The sequence below is a fragment of the Engraulis encrasicolus genome, chromosome 3 (assembly GCF_034702125.1).
Source record: "Engraulis encrasicolus isolate BLACKSEA-1 chromosome 3, IST_EnEncr_1.0, whole genome shotgun sequence".
Lineage (NCBI taxonomy): Eukaryota > Metazoa > Chordata > Actinopteri > Clupeiformes > Engraulidae > Engraulis > Engraulis encrasicolus.
Window position 1 is genome coordinate 31,474,689 of NC_085859.1, and position 12,027 is coordinate 31,486,715.

The 12,027-nt window shown below is 42.0% G+C and overlaps 1 protein-coding gene across 5 annotated transcripts in view; it reads right to left on the bottom strand.

The window, feature by feature from the left end:
* The window catches only part of adgrd1 (adhesion G protein-coupled receptor D1), a 106,325-nt gene extending 95,039 nt beyond the window's left edge, over nucleotides 1-11,286 (bottom strand). Inside the window, exons 1-6 of one of the 5 annotated variants that reach the window (XM_063195214.1) lie at nucleotides 10,846-11,286; nucleotides 10,690-10,726; nucleotides 9,751-9,867; nucleotides 7,846-7,944; nucleotides 5,448-5,570; nucleotides 2,663-2,839 (exon numbers count right to left, since the gene is read on the bottom strand). In XM_063195214.1, coding sequence (XP_063051284.1) covers nucleotides 2,663-2,839; nucleotides 5,448-5,570; nucleotides 7,846-7,944; nucleotides 9,751-9,867; nucleotides 10,690-10,726; nucleotides 10,846-10,899 — 607 coding nt within the window. In that variant the 5' untranslated portion in view covers nucleotides 10,900-11,286. The other 4 variants (XM_063195217.1, XM_063195213.1, XM_063195216.1 and 1 more) reach the window with 4 other exon arrangements.
* Between the last annotated feature and the right edge of the window lie 741 nt (nucleotides 11,287-12,027).

Below are 12,027 nucleotides of genomic sequence, written 5' to 3' on the forward strand. Positions count from 1 at the left end.
GTAGTCCCTTCAGAGGGCATAGACTATCACGCCAGTTGATCTATGCTTTTGGGCATGTTCTTGCAGTCAAATATGCATTGTCATTTTTTCCATTGAACAGAGGGCGATGATGGCAAACTAATAGCAAATAACCTAACTAATAGAACGTAATCCTAACCATATCTATGTCACACATTTTTCATTATGAGATTGTTCTACATGAAAAATGACATATCATTGTTACACAGTGGGTACATTAACACGACATGAAAGAAACATGGAATGGTTTTGCACACCATCCCACAAAATTTCTTGGGGGCTTGATTGGATACAATTCATCACTGCTTGTCCAAAGTACTATTAAGGATAACTCTGTCTGGACAACACAAAGCAAGTGCTTGTCATAATATACGGTACCTGACAATGTTTCCAGACCTGTTTTATATAACCCTTTACCCCAGCCAACAACATGCCATATTCATTACATAACTTTCCCTCAGATGTACAATGATTTAGCCCCGTAAACACCTGAGTCCTTCTGTCTTTCCACTGTTATGTACAACAGGTATGCTTCTATGGTCCTGTGCCATCATCTTACTTATTACTGAAGAACGTAAGTAAATAAGCTAATCAGTGCACCCTCCTGTTTAGCATCGCATTGGGCCAACATGGATTCATTACAGACAAGGCTGTCCAGGTATGGAGATTTCCAAAAGAAAGGAAAAAAAGAAGACAAATCTCACAAATCTCTACACTTCACATTTTTTCCACTCAATTCAATTTCCACAGATTCGTTCAACCAAGGTTGTCTAGGTATGGAGTTTTTGAAAAGAAAGAAGAAAAATCTCAATAAATCTCCACGTTCCATTTTTCACCTCATGTTGGCCAAATGACAGTGTCGTGTGGTCCAGGAACGCAGAGTGACTTGGCCTGAAGACTTATTAGGTCAATGTGAGCGAAGCGATAATACCCGTATAAGTCCACAGTAAAACCCAAAGGCTTCGGGCGGGCATTGAAGGCAATGACTTAAGCGTTTGTGTTTCTGACACATTTGACCTTAGAGGGGATTGTCCAAAACGCCCACGAGTTCATTTTAGCATTTTTTCCCCCCTTCCCATGTCAGAGCTAACACAGCACTCTCACGCTAGGCTTATCACAAAACACACACTTGCAGCTAGACTGCGCTATCATTAGGTCTGTGAAAGGCAGCATGGCCAAGTTGAATGGGGAGAAACTAGCCCAACACCAACAATAGAAGTGCTGACCCGACAGCAGAAATAGGGTGCTACACTGTCAACTTTGCCACCACCACACCTAACATAGAATTGCTTTAAACAAAGCCAATCCACACATAATCTATCACGGAATAGCATGTTTGAATTACATCGGGGTAAAAAACACTGAGTTCATGCTTGTCTCACAGGAAATTCAAAGCACTTTTTTTTGGTTTGACAAAAAGTAGTCAAATCTACTTTTGGCAAAGATTTACATAAGACACAACAAAGGGTATGTTTAACGTAATCCTTGTGTACAAAATTAGAAAGGAAGTAAGGGTTGGCTGAAGCGCGAACTCAAAGATATTCCCTGAGTGCATCCCACACACAACACAATGCCAACAAACACAGATGTGCCTGCCCTGAACACACAAACTCAGGCGCACGCATGCACACACGCAGGCACGCAGGCACGCAGGCACACACACACACACACACACACACACACACACACACACACACACACACACACACACACACACACACACACACACACACACACACACACACACACACACACACACACACACACACACTATACATTTCAGGTAGCAACAATCACCATACAAACTACCAAACAAACACAGAGCGGCAGGTTCACTACTTGAAGCTTATGTAACATACCCAAACCAAACTCATGCATTGCACTGGAACTCTTTTACCAAGCACTAACACATTAGCACCACTTATTAAGAGGCAAATATATTTACATCATGGGTCAAATGCCAGTGCATGGTACACAGTACAAATGTGGTGTTAATTCCATCCTTAGAGAGTACTCTGGGACCAAATACACTCTAGAAGATGTTACTCTTTCTATGTGTTAAATTAACAAGGAATCTTCCGTTCAGGGAAAACAACAATGAAAACAACTTTCTCATGTCTTGTTGTTTGTATTCTAAGTGCACGGAGACGGCTTCTGCTAAATTCCCTTAACACATCTCAGCCTCCATTTCTGTTGTGTGTGTGTGTGTGTGTGCTCGTGTAGAATTACTGCCTTGTACTATTGGCACCATATCATGATGCCTTGTTAGCATGTATTTCTATTTCTTGATCGCTAAACTCCTCAGAAGGCACAGCCTGTGGTTTCTGTGGCTGAGTCTCAATCCTTTCGCCGTGCTTCCTTACAAATGAATCCGCCCACAGCCATGCACGTAGACCAACGCACACACAGAGGCAGGAATGCAGGCATACGCACAGACACAGACACAGACGTGCACACGTACACACAGACACACATACACAGACACACACACACACCCTCTTTTTCATCTCTGTCTCATATGGGGTGTCACTCAGACACACAGACGCATGCACAAACGAACGCACATGTGCGCACACACACACACACAAATATATATACAGCATATACACACACACACACACACACACACACACACACACAGTACCTGGTAGTTCAATCTTGGCCCTCCACCTTCGGGAGTTGCCCCTGGTGTAGAACTCCACGTAGCCTCCATTGGGGTTGGTGTAGACAGAGAAGCCATTGGACATGATTTTGCCCCCCGAGGAAATGCTGAAACGGGACTCCACCTCTTGGTTCTTCCAGAAGAAAGAAAATGTAATTCCTGTTGAGAAGTTGGAGGACGTAGTTTAATTTTAGGCTAACACATTCTGCCCAGTATTTACAAAGGATTATTATGCAGTTATAAGCCTTCATAATTGCATATTTTCTTGTAGTGAGACAGTGCATTGTACTTTAGATCTGTTGAGGTCTAATAACAATGAGGTGAAAAAAGCTTTATAATGCACTGTAACTTCATGGTTATAAGCAATAATGACATATTATTAGAATGGCTTACAGATTCACACTTGAGAATGTGTAAAATTTACACTGTAAATAGTTGGGCCCATACCTGTACTGGTGCCCATAACATTATATGTTGCAATCATTGTATGTTTTAATTATACATGTATGTATATCAGATCTAATGAAGTGTTCAAAGAAAGCTTTACGCAAAGTCTCTCGCTTTCATCTGTTTCATATGTCAATTCGTCATTTTTATGACAATAGTTATTTTTTGAAGGTGTGGTACCAATTAGCCTAATTTCCAGGCAAGACTTTGGAGTTGATGAATTATGTCATCACATCTGTCACAGAGAACAGCCTCATCACGGTGCAGGCGTGACACACACACACACACACACACACACACACACACACACACACACACACACACACACACACACACACACACACACACACACACACACACACACACACACACACACACACACACACCCTGCACAACCCTTCCAAAGATGACATGAGATGTGTTTTGACATAAGCCGAGAAATTATTGTCATATTTCTCCCCATGTCTCCTTTTCATCGAAAGGGCCGTAAAAAAAAAGAAAAAAAAAGAAAAAGCAAAACAGGCAGATTGAAGCGAGAGCAGAGCAGCAGTGTGCTAATGTGAGGTCACATCCAGGGCTTATTAATGGACTCCAAATCAATTAAAGTGTGTCAGAGGGCCCTCCAAAGGAGGCTGAATCACTCCACTGGGGCCCAAACGTGTTTCTTGGCACGGGGGGTGGGTTGACCGAGCCGTGTCAGTGCTGTGATGAAAGTCAAAACGGTCTCTTTAGTGCTCCTCCGCTTCTCCTTGATCTGATGATAAGACGCAAGAGAAAAAGAAAACATGGCCCCAACTTCAAACCCTACCGGGCACAGTGCACAGTGGATCCACTTTCTTTTTTCTTCCACTGTGCGAGTCAGGATGTTGATGAAACTAATGAAGCATGCCAAGAGAAACAGTTTTCGCTGATGGTATTCATGACATTTTTGAGGGAGGGTTGGTGCAGCTCATTTGAGGCGATGTGATCTATTGACTTTTTTCGATAGGAGCCTTGGCACACTCATGCCTCTTGCGCTCATAATTGGAATCTGGCGTGGCTGGACTGAGACTGGGGCATACGGGGCGTTCTCCTGGTGGGCTAACCGTCCCCAATACTGGCAATACTGTGTAAAGGAGCAATAGCGAAACGCGTTGTTCACCAAATAAACTACCAGCAAAGAATACCAGTGTGCTGTGATTCAGCCTTCCTTTACGTGGAGTACTTTTACTGCTCATCACCAGTACCTGGACAGTGGTTGTGCACAGGGACACTACTTTGAGTACTGTCAATACTGTACTGTATTTCGTTTGTTTGCTTGATTGCTTGTTTTTCTATGGGACAGGACCACAGTTTAGGAGGGAAGACTCATTATATTAGTCCATTCAATATAGGCAGACTGAGTCAAGCAAGATATAGAAAGGAAAAAGCTCATACTGTATGTGTGAGGAAGGAAAAAAAATGCTCAGGTGTTTTTTGGTCCCATGCCAGCCCTAGACACTGGAGAACTTCCTATACCGTAAAGAAAAACTATCAGCATTACCACAGAACTTGCCTAAAGCTGTGACCATTCATCAATTCGGCAATCTCTCTGTCATGCAGTCAAATAAATCAATGAATTAATCAATGCACAACGCTTGGCAGACTGTAACATAACAAAAAATCCTGACCTCAACAGACTAACAGGTGATGCTAGAGATGGTGACATGGCTTAAATGTATGACACAAAATACAGTATGTACTTTAACTGTGAATTTAAATGATGTAAGCAGCTCATTGACATGGCCTGTTATCCAAGTTATGCAGCTGAATTGTTATGTGGTATGTTAGTCATGGCTTGGCTTTTATAAAACAAATAGCGGAGCAGAGGAGAAACCTGGGGGGAGCGAGATAAAGAAATGAAAACAAGATATAGAAATTAAGGAAAGAGGGGAAGTGGAACGTGGGGAGAGGAGGGAAGAGGCGGGGAGGTGAAAAGGGTGTGTGTGTGCGCGTATGTATGTGTGTGTGTATTGTTATTTTTGTGAAGTGTTGGGGGGGGGGGGGGGTTTACAAAACTAACAGAAAGGAATGTAGAAGGGTAAAAGAGAGCAAGAGTAAGAGCAACATTATAGGATATACAGATTAGCAAATCAGTTCAGATAAGAATCACCAATGACTTACCTCGAGGCCCACACAACAGTGACCAAAGCTAAACCACCATAACCTTACAAGTAAATAGTATGAAACCCTGTGTGAGAACCGGAAGAAGTATGTTTTGTGGACCCCCGTAAACCTTCCTTCAGTACTGATCAGACCTAAACCACGATGCTCAAACTACTGTAGCCCACCATTATCTCACCTTCAGGTCCACAGAGCATCGGATCGCTGATGCAGGAGTTCTTGTAGTTGCCAAAGTGCAGAAAAGTTCCTCCTTGGTCACCGTTCAGGTAGATGCCCTTGTTCACCATACCTTCTACAATGTCTACAGGAGGAAAGGGCAGGGGGTGGGGGGTAGGGGTAGTAGGGGGTAGTAGCAGGACAATTATTCTTGCTGGACGACGTGTGACTGACCCTCCCCACAGAGGGCCAGGAGAATGTTAAGGAGAGCCAGAACATGACTGAACAACAAAAAGAAAGACAGAAACAGCAAGCAGATCATGCAATGGGACGTTCACTATCTTCTACAGTAAGTCATGTGTATGTGACTCTATAATATACTTAGGTCAGTCAGAAACCTTTTGCGTTTCTGAGACTTTGCACATAACTAAAATCTGTTGACCTTGTCTTAAAACAAGGTATGCGTGGCAAACAGAAAGTAAGCAAAAATCCTCCAGCACAATGTCCAGCTTTCAACTACAGAAGATCTTACTTACGTGACAGTGGTGGTCACTATGATATTATAGGCTATACTTAAATAATCTCTACTATGATTGTGTGCTACTCTACTGTATGTCTCGTCAACAGAGTCAGACATGGATGAGACACGAGACTCCTTGTAATAAACAGAGACATTCAGCTCAGCTGAGCATATACTAGCAATCACTGGCCAACATTATTAGACAGATCCACTAGGCCAGAGTTACAGTATGCCAGCCTCTCAGGCAGCCAACGTAGTAGTTATGCCCTTCCCGTCACACTTCACAGAGCCTTGGTAGCATGGCAACCATTGTCTAGACATCCCTGAGAGAATCTGGCATACCTGTGCATTCCATTGTCACACTGCTAAATAGGAAGCATGGAAATAATGCCCCAACCAAATTATATAATACTCTTATTAATATTAAACAATACTCTTCTGTACAGTTAGGGGTCAAAACATCTGTCCAAAACAAAATAGACACCCATAAAGTAGAGTAGACACCCTTGAGACACTCATAAACAATAAGAGACTGTTGATAGAATAGAGAGAGAGAGAGAGTGAGAGAGAGGATAAAAGGTAAGAAAAGAACAACAGAGCAGACTTGGTGGAGATAAAGGCATAGAACATGGGAGAGCTAAGGTAAGGAGAGCAAAAAACGTGAACATCCAGATAGAAAGAGGACGAGGCAGGCAGGCCCCTGTGTGCTGTGATGTGCAGAGCTGAGCTGTGCCGCTGGTGTGAACTATTGTGCAGGGGTGTAGACAGTCAAACTCATTGTGGTGAGGAATTTAAGCAGAGAATCCACTCCCTCCCCCTCTCAGACGTCTCTCCGGGAAATGCAGAAATGGTTCACCCTCCACTAGCCGACCAAGACACGCCTTAATCTTCAGACAGTCCAAGATACACTACTTTGTTTGAACTGGACTTTTAAAGCCAAGAGCAAGTGTGGTCTTACCCATTGAAATAGGCCCACATGGCCTGGAGCACATTATATTGTTTATATTTTCATTATAAAACTGCTGTGTTTTCGTTTGTATAGTCAATGCGATTAATAATTAATAAACTCCCTATAGTGGAAGAACTATTTTTTATGTTTAGTGCTTTGTCTAAGCAGTCTGTTTGTTCTTTGAATTGAATCCTGAGTCTACAGTGGCAAATAGGTCATGATGATGCTGATGATGATGTTTAGTCTGACAAAAAAAAAACAAAATTCAGTTTAACTTGCAGGACTGTGATGAACCTGTGTGGGCCTACACTAGCCAACAAATACAAAAGCAAAGAGCCATCGTGGTTGGAAAATTATTTCTGAAAATCTACAAGTGTGTCAATTTACAGACGAGCGTTGTGACTATTTTCTAACATCAGTGAAATCACTTGGGTTGGCAAAGAGCATTACAATCAGTAGATCCAGAAAGATGGCGATTTTATATTAGTAATAATAAAAAGTGAACTAATCAAAGAACATACTAGGTATTTTTTTCTCCAAGGATGGAAACAATTAAACTGCTTTGCGCATATTAAGGTCAATTTAATATTAATAGCGTGCCAGAATTCCAGATTGGTTCCTTTTATGTAAAGTGGAGCTCTCAGCAATTTTCATAACTTTTTATAATTCTTTGAATACTGTATCCAACCTAAACTCCAATCCATTTCCACGCTTTTTATGATTGGTGAACCTTTGTTTCTTGACAAAAGGCTTCGAAAAAAAAGAGAAAATCTCTTCAGCGAGACATTATGTAATCTGTTTTCATTCTTTGAAACTGATTTTGTGGAAGTAGCTTGTTTCATCACACAAACAAACAAAAAACATTAAAAAAATAAATCTTGGGGACTTGTTCTCTCAGATACATCTGAAACAAGTGAATGATGAAAGAGCTTTTCTTTCTTTTGTCCTCACCTACTGTTGCAGAAAGGTTAGTGTAGGCAGAGTCATTGGCATACACAGAGGAAGTGTTATGAGAAGTGGACAGCACAGTGTGGTTGTGGATTCTGACAGCTGTGGTGGAGACATGGAGAGAAGACACACACACACACAAACAAATAAAAACACAAAACACAACAAACAAACAAACACAAACAAACAAGCTGTGCAATGACAGAAAATGAATGTGGAAATCACATACAACATAGTACAGACAAAACTATGAACTTAACATGTATTCAGTGACAAGACAGAAGATGTCTAACGCAATGACATAGAGACATTCAGATGGTGGCAAGCAGGAATGAATAGTTAAGAATGAATGGAAAGACAGATGTGAAGTCTGACAAACAGACAGACAGACAAACGGATGGATAGATAGAGAAAAAAACAAGAAAGAGAGAGGAGGAATGATGAACTACAAGTCAAGATGTGTACAGAGGACCTTCCGAGATTGATGGACACACTATTATTAGCTGCCTCACAATAAAGAAAAAGATTCACTGTCATGATCAAGGTCATGATCTTTTGACATTCTTCTCATACAGGTTAAGAATAACACCTTGCTTGAAAAAAACAAAACAAAACCTTGATTGATTTCATTCAACATCAAAACGAACACTAAAAAAAGGGGCCAATATACACTATATAGAAAAAAATGTCAGGAAAAAAGCCTGTTGTGTGGATTTGGCAGTGTCTGCAGTCCACATGGAAGAACCACAGGGGCCACCACAGATGTGCAAACTCCTATCAAAACCCAGCGGAGTCTTTAAAGCCTTCAGCTCTGGTGTGCATTAGCTAGCGCAAGCTCCAGCTCATAACTCAGAAGCTTATTGTGAAAAAAAGAAAGCAGACGCAGTCTGACTTTGGTGAAGAATTGCTATGTATATTGGTTATCATCAATCATTTCATGTCACCTTCATGTTCAACTTCAGTTATATTCATAAAGTGAAGGTATTTCAATTCCCAATTAAAATAGTATGCTACATGTTCCCTTGTTTATCTGAACTTCAGTCCATCTGATTAAACTACTAACACAGCCCTGAGTGTATTTTTTTTACAGAGGCATCCAGCTGTTACAATTCCTTGTGCTTGTTATGTGACACTCTGTCTGGCATTGTAACCAATTCCCTCTCCTGTCCTTGGGTGATGGCCCTGCCTCTGGCTAATTTAAACACGTGAGGCGGGGGCCTATATAGTACCCCCTATAAAAGAGAGAAAATGAGAATATGTGGTGTATAGTGGTGCATATCTTAATCAACTCTTGAACTTGTTGGCTTGGCCCTACCTGTGTTTTGAAAACAGAAGCTACTGAAATTACCTCACTGGCCCCTTCCAGTAAGTCAGTGACAGTTTCTTGGAGACAAGGGCAACCCTTCCCATTTGCAGTAGATACTGTATGGTTCTATCATTTAACCTGAGGCCATGGGCATGTGTTGTGTATTCGATAGCTGAATCAAATCAAATCAAATAGTTCAATCAACCTTGATCCCAGCAAACAGCTGCAAAACCCAAACAGGCAGCACTTCATGCCCTACAACGACGTTACTGGTGAAGAATGCATAACAGCTGTCAGAGCATGCAGATATGAGAGCGATTGAAACGTGGTGGTCAAGGGGGCAGGGGAAAGGGCGCTCTTGGCGTCCATTCAATCTTTATCTTTTCTGCTGTGTTTACCCAGACAGCGGTAAAAACAAGAGAGCGAGGCGGAAAAGAGACTCGCATCGTCAGGGATGCAGTGTTGAATTGTTCGTTAAGGAAAATGCGTGGGAAAGAGAACAGAAGGAGAGAAACAGAGGGAGAGCGGCGACGAGACGATAGTTTAGCGTGAGTTGACGTCTGAATGTTCTATGCGGCTTGCGTGAAGCGTAGCGCACATACTTATATTATTTCCATTAACATGACCTGTTCTGTTCCCAAACTTGTCCAAAAGCTCCGGGATTCCGTCCACCGCATCCAGAGGCCAGTAGTGTGAGGCGGTTGCCAGCACCTGAAGGCCTGGAGGAGGGGAGGAGTGCGCAACAGTCAGTCCAGAGAGGAGTGGAGGTCTATTGTGTGGGGACTGGGCTCGCTCGGGGTATGGCGCGTTAACGAAACGCATCTGCTCATCATCCGCAAACTGTCTGTGCCATACTGTCTGGTGACTTTAGCCTAACCATAGCTGTGACCAGACAAGCAAAATGTTGCACATCCACACTTTACCCCTCTCTTCAATGCCCACACTTCTGACGTATTTGGTTAAAAATTATGGGGAGCCATTTGTTTTTCTGGATAACTTTTCAAGCTGTTTTCTACAGAAGCAACGCTTCTTTGGCCTTAACATTTCGTTTTTATCTCCATGTAATGTTTAACGTGTGTTAACAATACAAGCAGGCTACCAACATGAAAATACACATGAGGCCAAGGTGTCTATACAAAATCAAATTACCTGATTTCGCAAAACCATTTGGAGCTGTATTTACGCAGGAAAGGAATCAACACTAATCAAGCTTGTACAATTCAAGCACCAAACAAGCTCTCCACACAATTGTCCCCAGAGCAATTCCAAAATCACCCAGCATACCCACAGTAAACTATATTAATTATACAACTCATGTTCCAGATGGCGCATGGCTGAGGACTGCAACCATATTAAAGAAGTTTGCCATTCGGATGCTTCCCAGTTCCTATCTTCATAATGCCGTTTCATTTTATAATCAAATTGTTTACTGTTGCGTAAATGCAAGATTATAAATCAAATTCTTTCACAATGAAACAAACAAACAAACAACACAAAGTTCAGTCGGCTATCTATTGTTTTGTGCACAAATTTTAGCCTACCTGGATGCTGGGACGGTGCCGCTGCGTCACTGCGGACCTGCACATTTAAAAGAACGTACACGCCCAACTAAGAAAGTACATTGTACAAGAACATAAAATATATAGGGTCTATTACTAAGACTGATTAAATATGGACTATAGAATGCGTGTCCTTACCTGTAGAAGGCTCACAAACGTGGTGAATGGTAGCACTCGGTAAAGTAGATCCATGTTTTAAGTTGAAATGCCCGTAGTTTTCATTAAAATAACCCCTATAAATGAAATTATGCGCCCCGTGGTCTAGGACATTGTCAAAAAAGTCGATAAAATCCCCAGGTGGTTGTCCAGTTACGTCTGAAAGAAGCTTGATCCAAGGTAGGCTGTAACGACACACTTCCACAAACTACGTTTTATTTAGACACAGAACGTCTGAAAACTTGAAATTAATGTAAATTTCGTTCGGCAAACAAGTTATTCCAAGATAGTTATCCGTTTCATGCGTTGAGGTTTGTTATCCACGGGGTTTAGCCACTTGTAGACACGGTGAGAGCCAGCGCTAAGTGGGATTGACTGATGATGCGCTGCCACTGGCCTGCGCTCCCGTCCTCACTGTCTTCACCCTCCCTCCTCCCTCCCATCTCAGCTGGGGTAGGCGATGGGCCGTTCTGACAGCCAGACGTGGGAAATCACATGTGAAGTCATCATGTACCAACACAGACTGGGGCATAGTGAGGTGGGGTCCTGTAACGGGATTCATGTTCTTGTTGTTTAAGTTTCCTTATATTAATAGCTAGAAGAGCAAAACATGGGGTGCACAAACGGTAGGCTGTAGCATTAGATTCAGAACATTTTGCGTTGTCATTTGTTTTGCCACACAGTGGATATTATAGCCTAACCCTTTGATTTAAACCAAATTTCGTTTGATAGGCTACGTTGTGAAAAAATATAACCGGACAAGGCATCATGAAGTACTTCTACAACGCCACTGTGTGATTTGACGCTTACGGGACGCCTCGTCTATGTTACTTATTATGGCCATCTTGTGGCAAAGAGTAGTACTCACAGCCTTGAGTATCTCCAATGAAATCCAACCTAGCGATGATGCGTCCGCGACTGTGTGGAGCACAATAAAAACAAGACACATCTTCTTTTTTCTTTTTCTTACAAAATATCAAATTTATTCTGTTACAAAATTTTGCACATGCACACCCACACAATATTTGATAACCATCAATATAGGCTGATATCTGTTCCATAAAGCTAGCACACAACTGCAGACTTTAAAACATTATGGTTTGAAGACACCATGGGGAAAAGCTTGCACATTTTGATTATAAAGTTTAATGTACAAAAAAGGCA